General features: G+C 43.3%; 1 protein-coding gene across 2 annotated transcripts in view; it reads right to left on the bottom strand.

Annotated features, from left to right (window-relative positions):
* The window catches only part of LOC106578335 (calpain-15), a 77,087-nt gene that overhangs the window by 5,771 nt on the left and 46,973 nt on the right, over window positions 1-24,343 (bottom strand). For both annotated transcript variants that reach the window (XM_082965572.1, XM_045701996.2), the window contains exons 4-11: window positions 19,144-19,327; window positions 17,162-17,385; window positions 12,744-12,869; window positions 12,314-12,466; window positions 6,046-6,207; window positions 5,708-5,940; window positions 2,577-2,740; window positions 2,082-2,260 (exon numbers count right to left, since the gene is read on the bottom strand). In XM_082965572.1, the coding sequence (XP_082821698.1) occupies window positions 2,082-2,260; window positions 2,577-2,740; window positions 5,708-5,940; window positions 6,046-6,207; window positions 12,314-12,466; window positions 12,744-12,869; window positions 17,162-17,385; window positions 19,144-19,327 (1,425 nt within the window). The remainder of the gene's footprint in view (window positions 1-2,081; window positions 2,261-2,576; window positions 2,741-5,707; window positions 5,941-6,045; window positions 6,208-12,313; window positions 12,467-12,743; window positions 12,870-17,161; window positions 17,386-19,143; window positions 19,328-24,343) is intronic.

The following is a 24,343-nucleotide window of genomic DNA, read 5'->3' as shown; positions in this document are numbered from 1 at the left end:
ATCTAAAGGAAATAGCAATGGAAAACTTGATCAAATGTCTTTGGAGGTCATGGCAGAATGTTTTATTTTGTAGTGACCGTTTCTGAAAGACAAAAACAATTGCAAATTGTTGTGGACCTGTAAACAGATTGTTTGAATGTTTTGCATCCACTTTTTCCCGAACCTTAATATCCTTCACTGCCCGCGAATTCTGAAACATTGTCTACTCGAAAAAAAATGAAACCTACAGTAGACCTACTTACAGTGGTAGCCTACACACTTCAATGAAAAATATCAACTGTCTGTTCACCTGCTAAATTCTACTGTATGTTATAAACTGTGCTCCCTGTCGGATGCATAGAGCAAAAACTTGAAAATATAATAGCCTAACTAATAGTACCAATTAATTGAGAGATGCGCATGGTAATTTGGTGTATGGCTACTATGGGAATATAAACTCATGGCCAGAATAGTACTCATATGTAGCCTATAAACTGCGCTTAGGATCAGATCGCATAGAGCAAAATAGACTACTTGATATAGCTTATCTATTTACTACTGTGAAGTGGGTCAATTGAGAGATGGGACGAATGGCAACCTATCCTAACTTGTTGTAGGCCTATAGGCTATTTTGCGAATAGCCTATGAAACCATCACAGTCCGAAAAGGTGAGGAATTTATTCTGCAATGATCATGGAAATAAAATAAATAATAGGAAATATGCCTATTTCAAATTATTTTAGAATGCAAAGATAAATCGATTTGCTTTTCTCAATAATGACGAATGATTGAATCTTGTAATTTAGCTAGTCCTACCTGTTCTTTTGTTATGAATAAGAGTGTCATCATATATTCCCCATTTACACAAGGACACTTTTTTTTGCCTTCTTGCAATGCAATACTTCAACCAGTAGAAACGGCGTACGCATAGTCTAAAGTTTGCGGGAGGATAAACACATTCTCACGTCAAGTTAGTTTTTTATAAATGCCAACTTTTGTGTGAAAACTGGTGCACGCATGTTTTGGGGACGCTTCTGATTTCATTGATCCTTTTCATATTTCAGATAGGCCTAGTTTGGGTGAGTTAAAATTATATACTTCAGTGGTGGTACTGGCTATATGTCTAAAGATGGCAAGCTGTAACATTGCACAACCTTCAATACTTATGGGATGAAGATGTAACATTCTGGCGAATGAATTGCGATATTTGTGAGGAAGAAAAAGGCTACAGACAGATCATGCTTTCCATCCGATCCTGCAACCTCCGCTGCATAGGCCTACTGGTATATGATCCTGTTTGCTCTGGACTGACAATGTGACATGACATTCCTTGTTGAAATTGACTGCTAACATCAATGACTTTCTGCTCAAAATGCAGGTGTAAAACGCAGTTATTTTTCTCTATCTTGCGTTTTGAAAATGCTTTACCGTTTATGGCTGCTACATTTGGGCAGCGATTTCATGCGCGTGCTCGCCCTTCGTACATGTGCGGGGGTCGCAAGCTTTGAACCACTCCTTTTTGGGGGTTGCGGGTCAGAAAGTGTGAAAACCACTAAGCTAGTGACCAGATTGCAGATTTGCTGTACAGCTATAGGATCAGATGCAGTGCAAACATCACATTTTAGGGAGAGAGGATTGCCATAAATGAATATGCAGCTCCAAAAATTGTTTGGTGATCAAGAATATGAACTGTTTACTTTGCTAGTTCACCAGCCATGGGCCATCAAGCAACAATTACTAGCCTAGGCCTACTGATCTTTTGGTATGTCAAAATTGCTTGAAATTGATCATTTACTTATGATGCTTGCATTTTTAATTTGTTGTTAAAATGTATTATTATATAATCAAAATGTGATGTAGACAAAATAATGAAAAGGGCCGTCTGGTAGCCTCAATACATTGACAAAGATTTGTAGTTGAATAAGTCATTGCCTGTAGCCAATAGTTTTTTTTAACTTGACTTGAAAAAAACTTGTGACTTGAGACTTGCTTGTGACTTGAAAAATAGTGACTTGGTCCCACCTCTGCCTACTAGCACCTGTGTAAGCTTACATTCTAAAAATGCCTATATAAACAATGTACTGTGTGGTGTACAGTAGTACCTGTGTAGAGGCGGTACACTGTCGATGGTCTTGAGGCTGCCGCGGGTGGACACTACATTGAAGCTGTCTGTACAGTCACATGACACGTGGAGGTAGTACTTGGGGTGGCGGTTCTCCACCACCACGATCAGTCCCGCCCAGCCGTGGGTCAGGTAGTAACACGTCATGCCCTCGCGACCCTGCAGAGACATACAGAGACAGACACACAAAAAAATGCAGACAGACAGAAACAAAGATACGGACAGAAACATAAACAGACAGACACAAATACATTGTAAATAGTACATACATAAGATGCCATTTGACTTCCACATATGCCTGTGACACAGTCTCTCTCTATTCAATCTACCTACTATGTTTAGGTAATGCCTGTTTCTGATTTCTATAACTGGATGTGTTTCGTCTCCAGTAGTGAAATGCTCTCTTTGCCGTCGCTGTGCGAGTGTGTGTCTGTTACAGAGTATGTGTATGTGGTGTACGCTACTCCCTCCTCACCTCGTGTCTCTCTCCCTTGTTCTCGGTCAGTAGGATGATGGCGTCGGCCAGCGTGGTAGCGGTAGCCTCCACCTGCTCCACCATCACCTGACGGGAGCTGTAGATGGCCAGAATGTACCCTGGGAAGTCTTGGCTGGGACGCTGTGCACTTGTGGGGCTCGACACTAAAAGAAGACAAGAGAAGATTCCATTTTGTTTCCATTGTGATTGGCTAGGTTCAATCCACAAGCTAGCAGGTTAACTAAAGGTGTAGGCATTAGCACTTATGGAATTGACAACATAGCTAGTTTTTGACAATACATGGTCCTTGGGAGTCTATAATAGATGAATAGTCCATAGGCATATTCTCCCTATTGAATGCTTTGCCGGTTCGGAATGTCTTTGTTGTTTTTGAATATGTGTGTGTGAATGTTTGTGAACATGGAAATGTATACGAGAACACAAACTTGTGTGTGTGTGTTAGCTTGTGTGAACCTAGTGTGGGCAGTACTCCTCCACCATCCATTCATGCTAATCTGTAGAGGGATATACTGTATGTATGTATGTATGTATGTATGTATGTATGTATGTATGTATGTATGTATGTATGTATGTATGTATGTATGTATGTATGTATACCTGGTGTGGGCAGTACTCATCCACCATCCATTCATGCTAATCTGTAGAGGGATATACTGTATGTATGTATGTATGTATGTATGTATGTATGTATGTATGTATGTATGTATTGTGGAAGGACCACCAGAGGGCAGGCTGGGCTCACGGATAGTAGCCCTACAAGGCATGTGAGACAAGGTAACCAGAGTCAATTAAGCACAGCTGACGGTACTAATGAGATATTCTCTTTCCCCTACAAGAGAGAGGATGGAACCAGCAAGAGAAGGGGGAAGATAAACTATCTCTGGAGAATGGCTACGGAGAGAGAGGTGCTATCCAAGAAGATCCATTAAGACGGTGACGAATATGTGATTGTTGTTATAGTTTGAAGATAATCGTAATGTGATCCTGTGTCATCTAAAGAAGAAGATGTATGTTGTTCCTTTGGAGATTCTCATTGACTGTGTTGGAGTGTTTGTATTGTCAGAAATCCCTCAATAGAGAACTGTGTTGAATCAAGAAAACCTACTCTGGACTAGTTTATTCCACCTTTCCGCTTTAGAGTGACACCAAATGACTTGGTCCGCTCACAGTTTGTATGTATGTATGTATGTATGTATGTATGTGTACCTGGTGTGGGCAGTACTCCTCCACCATCCATTCATGCTAATCTGTAGAGGGATATACTGTATGTGTGTATGTACAGTGGGGGAAAAAAGTATTTGATCCCCTGCTGATTTTGTACGCTTGCCCACTTACAAAGAAATGATCAGTCTATAATTTTAATGGTAGGTTTATTTGAACAGTGAGAGACAGAAAAACAACAAAAAAATACAGAAAAAACACGTCAAAAATGTTATAAAATGATTTGCATTTTAATGAGGGAAATAAGTATTCGACCCCTCTGCAAAACATGACTTAGTACTTGGTGGCAAAACCCTTGTTGGCAATCACAGAGGTCAGACGTTTCTTGTAGTTGGCCACCAGGTTTGCACACATCTCAGGAGGGATTTTGTCCCACTCCTCTTTGCAGATCTTCTCCAAGTCATGAAGGTTTCGAGGCTGACATTTGGCAACTCGAACCTTCAGCTCCCTCCACAGATTTTCTATGGGATTAAGGTCTGGAGACTGGCTAGGCCACTCCAGGACCTTAATGTGCTTCTTCTTGAGCCACTCCTTTGTTGCCTTGGCCGTGTGTTTTGGGTCATTGTCATGCTGGAATACCCATCCACGACCCATTTTCAATGCCCTGGCTGAGGGAAGGAGGTTCTCACCCAAGATTTGGCGGTACATAGTCCCGTCCATCGTCCCTTTGATGCAGTGAAGTTGTCCTGTCCCCTTAGCAGAAAAACACCCCCAAAGCATAATGTTTCAACCTCCATGTTTGACGGTGGAGATGGTGTTCTTGGGGTCATAGGCAGCATTCCTCCTCCTCCAAACACAGCGAGTTGAGTTGATGCCAAAGAGCTCCATTTTGGTCTCATCTGACCACAACACTTTCACCAGTTGTCCTCAGAATCATTCAGATGTTCCTTGGCAAACTTCAGACGGGCATGTATATGTATTCTTGAGCAGGGGGACCTTGCGGGTGCTGCAGGATTTCAGTCCTTCACGGCGTAGTGTGTTACCAATTGTTTTCTTGGTGACTATGGTCCCAGCTGCCTTGAGATCATTGACAAGATCCTCCCGTGTAGTTCTGGGCTGATTCCTCACCGTTCTCATGATCATTGCAACCCCATGAGGTGAGATCTTGCATGGAGCCCCAGGCCAAGGGATATTGACAGTTCTTTTGTGTTTCTTATAATAATTGCACCAAATGTTGTCACCTTCTCACCAGGCTGCTTGGCGATGGTCTTGTAGCCCATTCCAGCCTTGTGTAGGTCTACAATCTTGTCTCTGACATCCTTGGAGAGCTCGTTGGTCTGTTCCATGGTGGAGAGTTTGGAATCTGATTGATTGATTGCTTCTGTGGATAGGTGTCTTTTTTACAGGTAACAAGCTGCGGTTAGGAGTGTGCTCCTAATCTCAGCTCGTTACCTGTATAAAAGACACCTGGGAGCCAGAAATCTTTCTGATTGAGAGGGGGTCAAATACTTATTTCCCTCATTAAAATGCAAATCAATTTATAACATTTTTGACGTGTTTTTCTGGATTTTTTTGTTGTTGTTATTCTGTCTCTCACTGTTCAAATAAACCTACCATTAAAATTATAGACTGATCCTTTCTTTATCAGTGGGCAAATGTACAAAATCAGCAAGGTATCAAATACTTTTTTCCCCTACTGTATGTATGTCTGTACGTACAGTGGGGAAAAAAGTATTTGATCCCCTGCTGATTTTGTACGTTTGCCCACTGATAAAGAAAGGATCAGTCTATAATTTTAATGGTAGGTTTATTTGAACATATGTGTGAACCTAGTGTGGGCAGTACTCCTCCACCATCCATTCATGCTAATCTGTAGAGGGATATACTGTATGTATGTATGTATGTATGTATGTATGTATGACTGTATGTATGTATGTATGTGTGCGTACCTGGTGTGGGCAGCCCCACTCCGCTGAAGTTCATCTGCCAGTGGTTAAACGCGCAGCACACCATGGCGTACTCGCCCGGCTCCAACATCACTTCACAGCCCACAAACTTCTTAACGGCCCGCTTGCTGTGGGCCAGCAGCCGGCCCAGGGTCAACTTGTTACCACTGCCAAACGATGCTCTGAACACCATGATACACAGGTCCAACAGGTGGCTGTCTGCTGTGTCCGACCGCCTAGAGGAAGGAGGGAAATAGAAATTCAGAAGTTTAAAATATGTATTTTTCATTCCAACAGGTGCCTGTCGAAAAAGAGAGAGCGAGTAGAGAGAGCGAGAGTACCTGCTGCCCTCCTGGAAGAGGGCGAACTCCAGCGCGGTCCTCTCCAGCACGGTCAGGGCAGTGACCGTAACAGGACCAAAGGCTCTGCTAGGGAAACAGCCCTGTAACCGCACCTCCTGCCAATCCGAATGGATCTTACAGATGTCCACCGAGTCAAAGTACCTGTGGGGAGAAACAAAAAAATACACTGTTAGACAAGATTAGAATCTCTGACTGTGTAACAGAGTCAGTTCAATCCTGACCAGGACGTGATCTTACAACCTTATGCACACACTCGTCGCTGAAAGCCAATTGCGCTGTTGTTAATGACGCCGGAGGGGATGGCTGCCGTTTTACTGGCTCCTAACCAATTGTGCTATTTTGTGTTTTTTTCCCCCGCATTGTTTGTAACTTATTTTGTTTTGTACATAATGTTGCTGCTGCCGTGTCTTATTACCGAAAAGAGCTTCTGGACATCAGAACAGCGACAAAGATTTTTCCTTTAATGAGTCTGATGCAAAGGATATACTGTTTCTCCCGGACCAGGCCCAAATCACTCGCATGAAGAAAAGACGGAGGTACAGTGGGCGCAGATCCGGGTCCCTTGTGAGAATTCATTGGCGCGTGGGTAACCTGCGTCTACCATCCGTTCTATTGGCCAAAGTGCAATCACTGGAGAATAAACTGGATGAACTCTGTTCAAGACTATCCTGCCAACGGGACATACATTTTTTTAATATCTTAAGTTTCACAGAGTCGTGGCTGAATGACGACACGGATAATGTACAGTTGGCTGGGTTTTCCGTGAATCGGCAGGACAAAACAGCTACGTCTGGTAAGATGAGGGGTGGTGGTGTGTGTCTTTCCCTCTCTCTGGTTTCAAAGATGAAAGTAAGCGCAAGGGCACATGTGGAGAAATTTCAATCTCTTTCACCTCCTTCCCTCTTATCCCTCACTTCTTCTGGGAAAATGAAAAAGAAAAGCAGACAGATGACTGTCTAAGAGGAAAATAGGGAGAGATACCTCCTCCTCTTCTAAATCATTGTTCTCTTGTTCCTCCTGGACATCTGAAAAGATCTGATGTATGACCTGTTGGTCACTGAAACGTGCACTCATGGCTTCAGCAAAGAGAGAACTGGGGGTACTGTCATCTGCAACATCATAGCCTTTGACTGCATTCTCCATTAGTAAATAAGAAAAATTTATTTTGTCTGAAATTTTGTTTATTTTGTCTGTGAACTTGAGTCATGTGTGGGGTCATGGAGGGGAGATGCTGCACGTGCACAAGAACGTTTTAGTTTTGTCAGAGTTCAATCAGTAGCACACACAATCTCAATTTATCATTGTGTGTGTGTGTGTGTGTGTCTTTGTGGTGTGTAAATGATTTTATAACTGCCGGGTCAAAAATGACCCTAAGACAATCTTTGTACCCTGGTGGTGTACAGCTTTCATGGAAACATTGACAAAGGCAATGTTTCACTTTTTCTAATGTTGGGGTCACTCTAGGAAAAGTTGTTAAATTTCAAGTTGAAAAAATATAATTTAGGGTTTTCTCTGCTGTTAAACATAGTGGTGGGTCATTTTTTACCCTTAAGACAACACAAGGGTTAATCCTATCAGTCCCGAGAGCCCAGCAAAAACCGGGTTTTCATTTATCTGCATGTCCAGCCCTTACAGTTGAAGTCGGAAGTTTACATACACTTAGGATGGAGTCATTGAAACTCATTTTCAACCACTCCACAAATTTCTTGATAGCAAACTATAGTTTTGGCAAGTCGGTTAGGACATCTACATTGTCCATGACACGTAATTTTACCAACAATTGTTTACAGACAGATTATTTCACTTAATTCACTGTATCACAATTCCAGTGGGTTAGAAGTTTTCATTCACTAAGTTGACTGTGCCTTTTAACAGCTTGGAAAATTCCAGACAATTATGTAATGTCTTTAGAAGCTTCTGATAGGCTAATTCACATCATTTGAGTCAATTGGAGGTGTACCTGTGGATGTATTTCAAGGCCTACCTTCAAACTCAGTGCCTCTTTGCTTGACATCATGGGAAAATCAAAAGAAATCAGCCAAGACCTCAGAAAATAAATTGTAGACCTCCACAAGGTACCACGTTCATCTGTACAAACAATAGTACGCAAGTATAAACACCATGGGACCTCACAGCCATCATACCGCTCATGATGGAGACGCATTCTGTCTCTTAGAGATTAATGTACTTTTGTGCAAATCAATCCCAGAACAACAGCAAAGGACCCTGTGAAGATGCTGGAGGAAAAAAAGTGTACAAAAAGCGAGTCCTATCTCGACATAACCTGAAAGGCCGCTCAGCAAGGAAGAAGCCACTGCTCCAAAACCGCCATTAAAAAAAGCCAGACTACGGTTTGCAACTGCACACGGGGACAAAGATCGTACATCTTGGAGGAATGTCCTCTAGTCTGATGAAACAAAAATATAACTGCTTGGCCATAATGACCATTGTTATGATTGGAGGAAAAAGGGGGAGGCTTGCAAGCCGAAGAACACCATCCCAACCGTGAAGCACGGGGGTGGCAGCATCATGTTGTGGGGGTACTTTGCTGCAGGAGGGACTGTTGCACTTCACAAAATAGATGGCATCATGAGGGAGGAAAATTTTGTGGATATATTGAAGCGACAGCACGAGACTTCAGTCAGAAAGTTAAAGCTTGGTCGCAAATGGGTCTTCCAAATGGACAATAACCCCAAGCATACTTCCAAAGTTGTGGCAAAATGGCTTAAGGACAACAAAGTCAAGGTATTGGAGTGGCCATCACAAAGCCCTGACTTCAAACCTATAGAACATGTGTGGGCAAAACTGGAAAAACGTGTGTGAGCAAGGAGGCCTACAAACCTGACTCAGTTACACCAGCTCTGTCAGGAGGAATAGGCCAAAATTCACCCAACTTATTGTGGGAAGCTTGTGGAAGGCTACCTGAAATGTTTGACACAAGTTAAACAATTTAAAGGCAATGCTACCAAGTACTAATTGAGTGTATGTAAACTTCTGACCCACTCGGAATGTGATGAAAGAAATAAAAGCTAAAATAAATAATTCTCTCTGCTATTATTCTGACATTTCACATTCTTAAAATAAAGTGGTGATCCTAACTGACCTAATACAGGGACGTTTTACTTGGATTAAATGTCAGGATTTGTGAAAAACTGAGTTTAAATGCATTTGGCTAAGGTGCATGTAAACTTCCGACTTCAACTGTATATTTACCTCTCTTTTATCATACCCTCATTTGCACATGTTGTATATAGATTTTTCTACTGTATTATTGATTGTATGTTTGTTTATTCCATGTGTAACTCTGTGTTGTTGTATGTGTCAAACTGTTTTGCTTTATCTTGGCCAGGTCGCAGTTGCAAATGAGAACTTGGCCTACCTGGTTAAATAAAGGTGAAATAAAATAATAATAAAATAAATTTAGCCTGACAATTAAATGTTTTATCATTTTCTTTTCATGACCAGGGCCAAGTAAAACACAAAACAATTTCACATGAACAGTTCATTGATGAGTTTTATTGACAAAGCAAATCCCTGATAAAAATGAATTTATATGAATGCTGTAAGTACAGAAACTGTTTGCTCAGTGGGAAATTATTATCCAACTAGTCAGTGACAACTGTGCAGAGTTTGGAGTTTGTGACAGCAACTATGTGTGTTTATTACAGTATTATAGAGTCTATGGAGCTAGGAACACAAGCATTTCGCTACACCCACAATAACATCTGCTAAATATGTGCATGTGACCAATAAAATTTGATTTGATTTTATGTCCTTGGATTTCCTATTATCTTCTATGTTGAAGAACCCCTTACCTTCAAATTACTTTTGTGTAGCTTGTGAGCGTCATGTTACATGTGCGTGTTCGTGAGTCTCAGCTTTTCATATATGGCTTGTAAAAGTTTCTAGCTCAAATTATTCGGACTCTACAGACTTTTTTGTAAAAAGACCCAGCCTGAGGCCCTTTGGGATCTGCCCTCGTCTCACAAACACTTATCTACCTCAGCTCCCGTTAATCACACAGACGAATGATTGGTACCAACAGACGCAGAAGAAAAAGATGAATCCAGTGGTACAATGTGTTTAAAAGGGGTTAGAAGTCCAAATTGCGCCGGTGTCGAGGTGGGACTCATTGAGTTAAACGCTGCGAGGACTTCACCTTGCTTGTCTACCATTTATTTGTCTGTCAAGTACTCTTTACCTTGCTGTATGCTGAGCAGAGTTACTGGGTTCTCTCTCTTCTTTCAGATACAGTATATAGACAGACAGACTCTAGATTCTATTGCTCATTTAATTGACGGAGAAGATGGATTTTAACAAAGACAGGCAGACAGACAGACTGCACAGAGCATTGGGCCTTGTACCCTACATTGCAACGTTCACTTAATTGACAGAAAGCAAAACAAGCTGACAGTCAGGAAGGGAGGTGCATCCTTGTTGCAATGCACTCTCAGAGTCTGATTCACAGCCTAGCATTCACTTATTGGACTGCCAGGCACTTTAAGTTTAATTCATGCTACTCAACAAGCTAGCAACCACACCAAAAAAAACAAATCAACCAACCAAATAAAACAAAAACACTTGGCATTAACAAGGCAAGCAGGACAGAAGTGGGTCAGTGCCTCTCAGTTTAAGTCTTACACACTGATGATTATCTGCTGAGTCAGCTAATTAACCTGTTAGGGCTAGGGGGCAGTATTTGCACGGCTGGATATTTTTTTTTTACCCGATTTAATCTGGTTACTAATCCTACCCAGTAACTAGAATATGCATATACTTATTATATATGGATAGAAAACACTCTAAAGTTTCTAAAACTGTTTGAATGGTGTCTGTGAGTATAACAGAACTCATTTGGCAGGCAAAACCCTGAGACATTTTCTGACAGGAAGTGGATACCTGATGTGTTGTATTACCTTTAAACCTATCCCATTGAAAAACACAGGGGCTGAGGAATATTTTGGCACTTCCTATTGCTTCCACTAGATGTCACCAGCCTTTACAAAGTGTTTTGAGTCTTCTGGAGGGAGATCTGACCGAACAAGAGCCATGGAACGATGATGGCCCATTAGACACCTGGCGCGCGAGTTCATGTTGGGTACCCTCGTTCCAATACGTTATAAAAGAGTATGCATTCGTCCACCTTGAATATTATTCATGTTCTGGTTAAAAAAGGCCCTAATGATTTATGCTATACAACGTTTGACATGTTTGAACGAACGTAAATATATTTTTCCCCCTCGTTCATGACGAGAAGTCCGGCTGGCTTAGATCATGTGCTAACAAGACGGAGATTTTTGGACATAAATGATGAGCTTTTTTGAACAAAACTACATTCGTTATGGACCTGTGATACCTGGAAGTGACATCTGATGAAGAGAATCAAAGGTAATGGATTATTTACATAGTATTTTCGATTTTAGATCTCCCCAACATGACGTCTAGTCTGTATCGCAACGCGTATTTTTCTGGGCGCAGTGCTCAGATTATTGCAAAGTGTGATTTCCCAGTAAGGTTATTTTTAAATCTGGCAAGTTGATTGCGTTCAAGAGATGTAAATCTATAATTCTTTAAATGACAATATAATATTTTACCAATGTTTTCTAATTTTAATTATTTAATTTGTGGTGTTGACTTGACTGCCGGTTATTGGAGGGAAACGATTTCCTCAACATCAATGCCATAGTAAAACGCTGTTTTTGGATATAAATATGAACTTGATAGAACTAAAAATGCATGCATTGTCTAACATAATGTCCTAGGAGTGTCATCTGATGGAGATTGTAAAAGGTTAGTGCATCATTTTAGCTGGTTTTATGGTTTTGGTGACCCTGTCTTTGAATTGACAAAACATTACACACAACTCTTGTAAATGTACTGTCCTAACATACTCTAAATGTATGCTTTCGCCGTAAAACCTTTTTGAAATCGTAAAACGTGGTTAGATTAAGGAGATGTTTATCTTTCAAAGGGTGTAAAATAGTTGTATGTTTGAAAAATTAGAATTTTGACATTTATTTGGATTCAAATTTGCCGCTCTTGAAATGCACCTGCTGTTGATGGAGTGCACCACGGGGGGGACGCTAGCGTCCCACCTAGCCCATAGAGGTTAACTACCAATTAGTCAATTACTTGGCACTTGTTGGTTTTAGTGAGAGCACACCCAGTGGGTCTCCAACATCGTAGTCACCCATCCCTGAACTAGTCCTAGGTCCTTGGGTGATTGGCACATTAAGACGGGACCTACTTGATGAAGTCTCCATACTCCATCCAGAAGACGCCCTCGCTGCTGCCGTGGGCCATGAGTTCGTGGCGGAGGAGCTGCGGCCAATCAGGCCACTCGTCTGACCAGCTGCCGTTCCACGAGAAGCGACCCCACGGGTTCCTCAACCGCAGAAGTCTGAGAGGGAGAGAGAGAGCATGTCATTAGCTGAAGCAATTAAAAGGATTATTTAAAAGCAATTGGGAAGGACGGAAGGACTCTTATCAGGGTTTGATAAGGTTCTTACAACTAAATAAATAAAAATAGATAAAAACGTAAAGGATAACAATGACGGGATTTCCCGAAAAAGAAAGATACATGGCCCTTTTCAACAATAACGTATTAGCCACACCCCCTTATCACGTGTGACCAATTAGCCACACCCCGTCCCACTAATAACCCAATCAGCTCTTACCTGTAGCCCTGTACGTCCCGTACGTCCAGGATAGAGTAGGCATGGCGAGGGCGGAGGCCCAACGACTCATACACCACATCATCCACCTTCATGTTCCCTCCTCCGCATGATGCCCCCATCAGAAACCTATCCACCACACAACATAGATAGAGACGCATTAGAAGAAGTTAGAGTCCATTTCCATCACCTTAAACTTGGGGCAGTTGCCAAAGTGGACCCAGATATAAGCCTACTCTTGGACTAAAAAAGGATTCTCCCATTGAACATGCTTGTTAGTCAAGGAGTAAGCTTAATCAGGGCCCATTCAATAAGCCTCTTCATGTCTTTTCAAATGAATGATTTGTTATTGACCGAGACCAGGGATGGGCAACTCTTTAATAGGCACGCGGACCAATAAAACACCGACCGGCTTGGGGCCCATTTGTATAATAATTCGTATTTATTAGGGATCCCCATTAGCTGTTGCCAAGGCAGCACTTACTCTTCCTGGGGTGCAAACACATTAAGGCACTTACATTACATATAAAACAAAAGATAAAACAGTACATCATATAACATTATTACACCACTACATATCTACAGTACAAAATGTATAATACCACCATACAACAATATTACAATGTACGTGTGTGTAAAATGTGTGTGTTAGCAGTTGTGTGCGTATGCGTGTGTCTGTACCTTTGTGTGTCTCTTCAGGTGTATTTTTTCCTGTTTTTTTATCTGATTCTACTGCTTGCATCAGTTACCTGATGTGGAATAGAGTTCCATGTAGTCATGGCTCTATGTAGTACTGTGCGCCTCCCATAGTCTGATAAAGAGACCTCTGTTGGCATTTTCTGTGGGGCATGGGTGTCCGAGCCGTGTGCTAGTAGTTGAAACAGACAGCTCGGTACATTCAGCTTGTCAACACTTCTTAAAAAAACAAGTAGTGATGAAGTCAATCTCTCTTCCACTTTGAGCCATGAGAGATTGACATGCATATCATTAATGTTAGCTCCCCGTGTACTTTTAAGGGCCAGCCGTGCTGCCCTGTTCTGAGCCAATGATCACACGACTGAACAGTAGTCCAGGTGCAACAAAACTAGGACCTGTAGGACCTGCCTTGTTGATAGTGTTGTTAAGAAGGCAGAGCAGTGCTTTATTATGGACAGACTTCTCCCTATGGACTGACTTCTCCCCATCATAGCTACTGTTGTATCAATATGTTTTGACACCAAGCAGTTTAGTCACCTCAACTTGCTCAATTTCCACATTATTCATTACAATATTTAGTTGAGGTTTAGGGTTTAGTGAATGATTTGTCCCAAATAAAATGCTTTTAGTTTTTGAAATATTTAGGACTAACTTATTCTTTCCCACCCATTGCAGTCATTTCAGTCGCTGTAGAAGCTGACGTGTAGTGTTGAGTCATTACATTTACATTTTTACATTTAAGTCATTTAGCAGACGCTCTTATCAAGAGCGACTTACAAATTGGTGGATTCACCTTATGATATCCAGTGGAACAACCACTTTACAATAGTGCATCTAAATCTATTAGGGGGGGGGGGGGGGTTAGAAGGATTACTTTATCCTATCCTAGGTATTCCTTAAAGAGGTGGGGTTTCAGGTGTCTCCGGAAGGTGGTGATTGACTCCACTGTCCTGGCGTCGTGAGGGAGCTTGTTCCACCATTGGGGTGCCAGAGCAGCGAACAGTTTTGACTGGGCTGAGCGGGAACTGTGCTTCCTCAGAGGTAGGGAGGCGAGCAGGCCAGAGGTGGATGAACGCAGTGCCCTTGTTTGGGTGTAGGGTCTGATCAGAGCCTGAAGGTACGGAGGTGCCGTTCCCCTCACAGCTCCGTAGGCAAGCACCATGGTCTTGTAGCGGATGCCAGCTTCAACAGGAAGCCAGTGGAGAGAGTGGAGGAGCGGGGTGACGTGAGAGAACTTGGGAAGGTTGTAGGGGTTTAATGGCACAGGCAGGGAGCCCAGCCAACAGCGAGTTGCAGTAATCCAGACGGGAGATGACAAGTGCCTGGATTAGGACCTGCGCTGCTTCCTGTGTGAGGCAGGGTCGTACTCTGCGAATGTTGTAGAGCATGAACCTACAGGATCGGGTCACCGCCTTGATGTTAGTAGAGAACGACAGGGTGTTGTCCAGGGTCACTCCAAGGTTCTTAGCACTCTGGGAGGAGGACACAATGGAGTTGTCAACCGTGATGGCGAGATCATGGAACGGGCAGTCCTTCCCCGGGAGGAAGAGCAGCTCCGTCTTGCCGAGGTTCAGCTTGAGGTGGTGATCCGTCATTCACACTGATATGTCTGCCAGACATGCAGAGATGCGATTCGCCACCTGGTTATCAGAAGGGGGAAAGGAGAAGATTAATTGTGTGTCGTCTGCATAGCAATGGTAGGAGAGACCATGTGAGGATATGACAGAGCCAAGTGACTTGGTGTATAGCGAGAATAGGAGAGGGCCTAGAACAGAGCCCTGCGGGACACCAGTGGTGAGAGCACGTGGTGCGGAGACAGATTCTCGCCACGCCACCTGGTAGGAGCGACCTGTCAGGTAGGACGCAATCCAAGCGTGGGCCGCGCCGGAGATGCCCAACTCGGAGAGGGTGGAGAGGAGGATCTGATGGTTCACCGTATCAAAGGCAGCAGATAGGTCTAGGAGGATGAGAGAAGAGGAGAGAGAGTTAGCTTTAGCAGTGCGGAGAGCCTCCGTGACACAGAGAAGAGCAGTCTCAGTTGAATGACCAGTCTTGAAACCTGACTGATTTGGATCAAGAAGGTCATTCTGAGAGAGATAGCAGGAGAGCTGGCCAAGGACGGCACGCTCAAGAGTTTTGGAGAGAAAAGAAAGAAGGGATACTGGTCTGTAGTTGTTGACATCGGAGGGATCGAGTGTAGGTTTTTTCAGAAGGGGTGCAACTCTCGCTCTCTTGAAGACGGAAGGGACATAGCCAGCGGTCAAGGATGAGTTGATGAGCGAGGTGAGGTAAGGGAGAAGGTCTCCGGAAATGGTCTGGAGAAGAGAGGAGGGGATAGGGTCAAGCGGACAGGTTGTTGGGCGGCCGGCCGTCACAAGACGCGAGATTTCATCTGGAGAGAGAGGGGAGAAAGAGGTCAAAGCACAGGGTAGGGCTGTATGAGCAGGACCAGCGGTGTCGTTTGACTTAGCAAACGAGGATCGGATGTCGTCGACCTTCTTTTCAAAATGGTTGATGAAGTCATCCGCAGAGAGGGAGGAGGGGGGGGAGGGGGAGGAGGATTCAGGAGGGAGGAGAAGGTGGCAAAGAGCTTCCTAGGGTTAGAGGCAGATGCTTGGAATTTAGAGTGGTAGAAAGTGGCTTTAGCAGCAGAGACAGAAGAGGAAAATGTAGAGAGGAGGGAGTGAAAGGATGCCAGGTCCGCAGGGAGGCGTTTTTCCCTCATTTCCGCTCGGCTGCCCGGAGCCCTGTCATCCGCACACATAGACACACTGGCTTTACTCAAAGGCTTTACTCAAGGCATGTCGTTAGTTAAGATTGAAAAAAGTAGGGGGCCTAGACAGCTGCCCTGGGGAATTCCTGATTCTACTTGGATTATGTTGTAGAGGCTTCCATTAAAGAACACCCTCTGTGTTCTGTTAGACAGGTAACTCTTTATCCACAAAATAGCAGAGGGTGTAAAGCCATAATACATACGTTTTTTCAGCAGCAGACTACGATCTAAGTCTACGATCTAAGTTCCAGCAGACTAAGTCTAACAAAACTGCCCTGACAATCTTTTTATCATCAATTTCTCTAAGCCAATCATCAGTCATTTGTCTAAGTGCTGTGCTTTTTGAACGTCCTTCCCTACTGGTAACTGATTGGTCCACTATTTGAGCCAGTAAAGGGGGCTTTACTATTCTTGGGTAGCGGAATGACTTTTGCTTCCCTCCAGGCCTGAGGGCACACACTTTCTATTAGGCTTAAATTGAAGATATGGAAAATAGGAGTGGCAATTTCGTCAACTATTATCCCTTGTAATTTTCGATCCAGGTTGTCAGACCCCTGTGTCTTGTCATTGTTGATAATAACAATCATTTGTTCAGCTCTTCCACACTCACTTTACGTAATTCAAAAGTACAATGCTTATCTTTCATAATTTGGTCAGATACACTTGGATGTGTCGTGTCATTGATAATCAGTTACATAAAAAAACTGCAAACATTTGCCTCCATCCTATGGCAAAATGTGTAGAATTTCAGGAAATTTGCTTTAAAACGGCATAATTTTTCTCTCCATGAGGGGGAGTACGGATATGGGTACACAGACACACGAGCCACTGCAGCTCCCCCATGATAAGTTCCAAGTAATTACTTCTTTCCTTGTCCCATTTGTGCACATCATGATACATCTCAGAGAATTATTGACTTTCTCCAAAGACAAATCTCCTCTATTCCACTCACCCGGCCTCCTTGGAACTGAGCATCTTGGCCCAGATGAGGTCCGTGTCGATGGGCTCCTCGCGGGGGTTGGTGGAGCTGACCTGCAGCATGAGGGAGTCGCACGGTGCCCCTGTCAGCGTGGCCAGGCCCTCGATGGCACGCCCTGCCTGCAGGGCAAAGTAGGAGCCGTGGAGCTTGGCAAGGGCCTTCTCTATCAGGGCCACCCAGAGTTGCTTACGCTGGGCCTGGGAAGGGAGAGAGAAAGGAGGGAGGGAAGGGGGATGGAGAAAGTAAGGTGATAGAGGGAGTGTGGAGAAAGGGAGGGAGAAAGGTAGTGAAGGGAATAGAGGGAAGTGCATGATGGAGAAAGGGAGGGACAGAACAGTAGGATAGACAGAAGGAGAGAGAAGATAGAGGGAGAGCGAGAGAAACAGAGAGAGCAAGAGAGGGAGAGAGAGAAGGATAGATAGAAGGAAGGATTGGGATAGAAGGAGAGAGTAGGATGGAGAAAGGGTGGGAAGGGGATAGAGAGAGAGCGAGTGAGAGAAAGAGAAAGAAAGAAAGGAAAGAGGTCAAATTTATGCGTAATGAATGAACATACAGGGAAGAAAACATTCAGAGTTCACAAAAGCAGTGAAGGACTATTTCATTTTTGTAGCCTTAGGTCCTGAAAAACTGTTAAAATGTAATTAAATACAGATCTTCTCCAATAACAATAATAAGACCTTCAGTGCTTTTGGTTAATTAAGTGCCCCTACATTTACATTTTAGTCATTTAGCAGACGCTCCTATCCAGAGTGCATTCATTTTAAGATTGATAGGTGGTTATCCCATCAAGCTCAGTCATACACTATCGTTCAAAAGTTTGGGGTCATTTAGAAATACCCTTGTTTTTGAAAGAAAAGCTAAAAAAATGGTCCATTAAAATAACATAAAATTGATCAGAAATACAGTGTAGACATTGTTAATGTTGTAAATGACTATTGTAGCTGGAAACGGCTGATTTGTTATGGAATATCTACATAGGCGTACAGAGGCCCATTATCAGCAACCATCACTCATGTGTTCCAATGGCACGTTGTGTTAGCTAATCCAAGTTTATCATTTTAAAAAGGCTAATTGAGCATTAGAAAACCCTACTGCAATTATGTTAGCACAGCTGATAACTGTTGTTCTGATTAAAGAAGCAATAAAACTGATTAAAGAAGCAATAAATGCCTATGTAGATATTCCATAAGAAATCAGCCGTTTCCAGCTACAATAGTCATTTACAACATTAACAATGTCTACACTGTATTTCTGATCAATTTTATTTTATTTTAATGGACTAAAAAATGTGCTTTTCTTTCAAAAACGAGGACATTTGTTAGTGACCCCAAACTTTTGAACGGTAGCGTAGCTACTTTATTGAAGAAATAATTACGTACTATCAGCAAAGTCAGAGCAAGTAAGGGGGAAAAAAGTAAAGTGCGAGTATTAGTTTACGAGGGGGGTGCCGTGGGATTATTTAAGATACTCTTTGAAGAGGTAGGGTTTCCCCTCTCTTCATTATTTCCTCTATGACAATTCTGAGAACCTCTGTCTCCACCACAGCTGATATTTGAAAACCTTGGAATGAACTGAATGAGTGTGTGCGTGTGTGTTTACTCACCAGTTGGAATATCAGGTTGCTATATTCACTGCATTTCAGTGTGCGTGTGTATGACTAATGACAGTGTTTGAAAATCTGTGTGTGTGTGTGTATGTTTTCACTCAACCATAAAAGTATTAGGTTGCTATAGTCACTGCATGACAGTTCACTGCATGATCATTTGTTTGTGTGTGTATTGTGTACACTGTGTATACGCATGCATGTATGTGAGTTTGAGAGAGACAGAGAGAGTGAGTGACTAGACTAGATATAGTTATGTGTGTGTAAACAGTGTGTCTGCGTGCATACTATATCCATACGCATGTGTGTGTGGTGTGGTGTGGTGTGGTGTCCCCCCCCCCCCCGGCCTCACCTGGGAGAAGAGCAGGTATCCATACTCGTCGCAGGGCAGCATGTCGTCCACTAGGACGGTGATCCAGGTACCATCCTTACACAGCCTGACCTGGTAAGCCCCCTCCTGGCAGATGCCCCTGGTGATCATCACCCTCTCCACCAGCTCTGGACGCTCTGCCAGCACCGCCAATGCACTAAGGAACCTACAGGGTGGGCAATAAGATAGACAGTCAATTAACTAGGTGAAGGGGGAAAAAAATCTATACAGTATCGCAATATTTTTTTTCCCGATATTATAAATCGATTCTATGACTCCATTTAATGTTAAAAAGCACTAGTCGGCTGTACTTGCGCCAAAACTCCAATATTTCTCCTTCTATAGCTGGTTCTCCATCTTCTTCTCAAATGGTGAGCCAACATGTTTTCAGCACTTTTCTTTTCATGACTGATCAAAACTAGTTTTCTCATGGCTCTCTATGGTCCCTCTGCAGCATATATATAGTGAGCAATATGTTTGCAATACATATATAAATCAGAATGTATACAATCGCAATGCATATCATGTCGTGATAATATCATATGGCGAGGTTCCTGGCAAATTCCCAGCCCTACAATCAATCAATCAATCAGTCAGTCATTCAATTATTAAATTAATCAGTTAGAAAGTTCATAAATAACAAGTAATTCTGCGAATTGTATTCATAGAAATTTGTAGTGGAGGTAAGCTGGTCATAGCTTCTGTACATCACCTTCCCTGAGTCCTGCCGTGACAGAACCACTGACCTTTTATGGTCTAGTCATGTGGTACTGATGGTGGACTTAACAGCAACTGTAAAGGGCAAGTGGAGGCAACAACAGCCAGAAAAAAAACTCTACATGTCGGAAGACAACATTCTGAGGAAGCAGACTCTAGAGCAGGCCTGGGCAAAGGCCGGCCGGCCCGCGACCTGATTCAATGCGGCCCGCGGAATCAAACTCAGATCACATAAAGAATTTGTGATAGTAAAGTTTTTTTAAACGTATTTGTTATTAAAATTAAAAGCCCACTGAGTACTCGCCTTTGTGTAATGATTTAACTACCACCGCTTGTGTGACATTTATTTAGAAGGCATGTGTAAATGACAACTGCACGAGGACAGCCAGTGACTGACAGGCTGACACACACGTCACAGTTACAAATAGTATCTAGCTAGAAAAAGCGCAAAAATTAGTTTTTCAAAGAAAAGGAAAGTAGACAATAAATGTAGGGTGTTCCAGCAAGAGTGGACATCGAAACATTTATTTATTGAGGCATCAGGGAAAGCTGTGTGCTTAGTGTGCAAAGAGAGCATCGCTGTCTTGAAAGACTACAACTTGTCCCGACACTTCCAGACGAAACATGCAGAGAAATATCGGATTATGTATTCTGAGCAGAGGGCAAGTGCATCGGAAGAATTTCTTTATCAGTTGCAAAAGCAGCAAGGACTTTTCACAAAACTGCATTCAGCAAACGACGGAATTGCGAGACCTAGCTATGTGCTGTCCCACAAAATTGCTAAACATAGCAAGCCATTCGCTGAGGGCGAATTCATTAAAGAATGTTTAATTGATTCTGCAGCAATACTTTGCCCCGACAAGAAAGAGCTGTTTGAAAATGTTTCCCTGTCAAGACGAACAGGGACACGGCGTGTTGAGGACATCACAGAGAATATGGAACAACAGTTAAAAGACAAGGTAAAGGATTTCACCTATTTCTCCTTGGCCCTGGATGAGAGCAGTGATGCACATGACACGACGCAGTTGTTGATATTCTTACGAGTCATAACCCCAAACTTTGAAATTACAGAGGAGCTTGCTTCAGTGCAGTCAATGAAGAGCACAACCACAGGGAAAGATTTATTGGAGGAGGTTAATAAGTGTGTGGCAAAGCTGGGACTGAGTTTTGACAGGAAAAAACATTGGCCCTTTGAAAAGAATACAAGATCAAGTAGCTGAGCTGAGCCATTATTTTCCTGCATTGCATTATTCATCAGGAGGTGCTCTGTAAATGTGTTCTGAAAATGAGCCATGTATTCACCTGTATTCCACACACAGAGACTTTTCCCTCCGTGAAGTTCATTGCATGTTTAATAATGAAAATACCTACCAAAAGGAGAACATGGATGTGGTTTATTTCTGTGCATGTTAAAAAAGTAAAATAAGTAGCATATCTGGACGTGATTTACAGTAGATATATCTGTCAGCACCGTCATACACATGATGTATAATCCTGTAATATGATTCTGGCCCACGATGGCAAAAATATATTCTAATGTGGCCCTCCATGGAAAATAATTGCCTGTTCTAGAGGGAGGTTAGGGGAAGCAGAAAATCTCTTTGCAAATCTCTCCTTCCTTGTGCAAAGCTCCATTTATTTGAGGCCTTACTCAACGCCTTACTGAACAAGCACCTCGCCACATGACCTCTTGAGATGTTTGTGTGAGTGTGTGTGTGTGTGTGTGTGTGTGTGTGTGTGTGTGTGTGTGTGTGTGTGTGTGTGTGTGTGTGTGTGTGTGTGTGTGTGTGAGCATGCGTGCATGCCTTCGTGTGTTCTCGAGATAGAGAATCTGTCTCAAGAGAGAGGTTCTGCATGATTTTCTAGTATCATCTCAACGAGACGTTTTCAATAATAACTCAATCCCCCCGTCTGCGCTGGCGCTAGTGCTAGACAAGCAGGGCCAACCCAATGTAAATCAAATCAATGCAAATCAGATAAAAAAAAGAATAAAATACAAATCCAATTACTTTGGGCGCAGCGATGGGAACGCTGGACTATGACGGGTCGTGTTTCTAGCCTCTCCGGCCACTCGAGGGTGAGCGAGAGAGGGAAGATGTGATTGGACATGTGGTTGCGTGGCTGGGTATGTGTAACGTGGACTGTAAATGTGACTGGGGTGTGATTCAGGATGGGAATTGGTTTACCTCCTGTAGTGTGAGAGAAAGGGTGTGTGGAGGGGGCTCTGTGGAGGGTTATTTTTGATAAGCGGCCGTGTGTGTGTGTGTGTGTGTGTGTGTGTGTGTGTGTGTGTGTGTGTGTGTGGGGGGGGGGGGGGGGGGGGGGGGATGACGACAAGGCCCAAGGACACCCAAAACAAGTACATGGAGAAAACTGTCTGTGTCCAGACCTACATTCCTCTGAATAATTCCCCAGTCAGGTGATGTATCAGTACATCTGGCCGCCTCACCCCTCCTCTCTCTCTTTATTTCTCTCCCCAGTTCCTTCTTGGTTTACTCTCTCTCTCTCTCTCTCTGTCTGTCTGTCTGTCTGTCTGTCTGTCTGTCTGTCTGTCTGTCTGTCTGTCTGTCTGTCTGTCTGTCTGTCTGTCTGTCTGTCTGTCTGTCTGTCTGTCTGTCTGTCTGTCTGTCTATCTATCTATCTCTTAAACCTTGGACTACAATGGTCATGCCCCACGGAAATCTAATTAACATAATACAAAAATCCCCATAAAAATCTGTCTTTTTAAACTAGACGCCGTACGCAGGTACAGAGGACACAGAGTGGGATGCCTCGTGAGGATCCGCAGAAGGCGAGTGGGAAAGCTGCCGTTACCGTCAATATTACTCGCCAACATGCAATTATTGGACAATAAATTAGACGAGGTACGATCACGAATATCCTACCAACGGGACATCAAAAACTGTAATATCCTATGTTTCACGGAATCGTGGCTGAATGATGACATGAATATTCAGCCAGCGGGATATACGTTGCACTGGCAAGATGGAACAGCACACTCCGGTAAGACGAGGGGGGGCAGTCTGTGCATATTTGTAACAGCTGGTGCACGAAATCTTAGGAAGTCTCTAGACTTTGCTCACCTGAAGTAGAGTATATTGTGATAAATTGCAGGCCACACTACTTGCATTTTTTTTTTACATTTTAGTCATTTTAGCAGACGCTCTTATCCAGAGCAACTTACAGTAGTGAATGCATACATTTCATACATTTTTTTCCTGTGCTGGCCCCCCGTGGGGATCGAACCCACAACCCTGGCGTTGCAAACACCATGCTCTACCAACTGAGCTACAGGGAAGGCTTGCCTAGAGAGTTTTCAGCTATACTTTTCGTGGCTGTTTATTTACCACCACAGACAGATGCTGGCACTAAGACCGCAATCAGTCAGCTGTATAAGGAAATAAGCAAACAGGAAACCACTCACCTAGAGGCGGCGCTCCTAGTGGCCGGAGACTTTAATGCAGGGAAACTTCAATCAGTTCTACCAAATTTCTATCAACATGTTAAATGTGCAACCAGAGGGGAAAAAAATTGTAGATCACCTGTATTCCACACACAGAGACGCGTACAAAGCTCTCCCTCGCCCTCCATTTGGTAAATCCGACCACAACTCTATCCTCCTCATTTCTGCTTACAAGCAAAAATTAAAGCAGGAAGCACCAGTGACTCAGCCTATAAAAAAAGTGGTCAGATGAAGCAGATGTTAAACTACAGGACTGTTTTGCTATCACAGACTGGAACATGTTCCGGGATTCTTTGAGGAATGCTCCACATCAGTCACTGGCTTTATCAATAAGTGCATCGAGGACGTCGTCCACACAGTGACTGTACTTACATACCCCAACCAGAAGCCATGGATTACAGGCAACATTCGCACTGAGCTAAAGGGGAGAGCTGCCGCTTTCAAGGTGCGGGACTCTAACCCGGAAGCTTATAAGAAATCCGGCTATGCGCTGCGACGAACCATCAAACAGGCAAATCATCAATACAGGGCTAAGATTGAATCATACAACACCAGCTCCGACGCTCGTCTTATGTGGCAGAGCTTGCAAACTATTACAGACTACAAAGGGAAGCACAGCCGCGAGCTGCCCAGTGAGACGAGCCTAACAGACGAGCTAAATCACTTCTATGCTCGCTTCGAGGCAAGCAACACTGAGGCATGCATGAGAACACCAGCTGTTCCGGACGACTGTGTAATCACGCTCTCCGTAGCCGACGTGAGTAAGACCTTTAAACAGGTCAACATACACAAGGCTGTGGGGCCAGACGGATTACCAGGACGTGTGCTCAGATCATGTGCTGACCAACTGGCAGGTGTCTTCACTGATATTTTCAACATGTCCCCGATTGAGTCTGTAATACCAACATGTTACAAGCAGACCACCATAGTCCCTGTGCCCAAGAACACAAAGGCAACCTGCCTAAATGACTACAGACCCGTAGCACTCATGTCCGTAGCCAT

This window comes from Salmo salar, chromosome 19 (assembly GCF_965601325.2).
Source record: "Salmo salar chromosome 19, fSalSal1, whole genome shotgun sequence".
Taxonomy (NCBI): Eukaryota; Metazoa; Chordata; class Actinopteri; order Salmoniformes; family Salmonidae; genus Salmo; species Salmo salar.
Note: the sequence above shows the minus strand (reverse complement) of the source record. Positions and strands in the feature narration are given on the sequence as shown.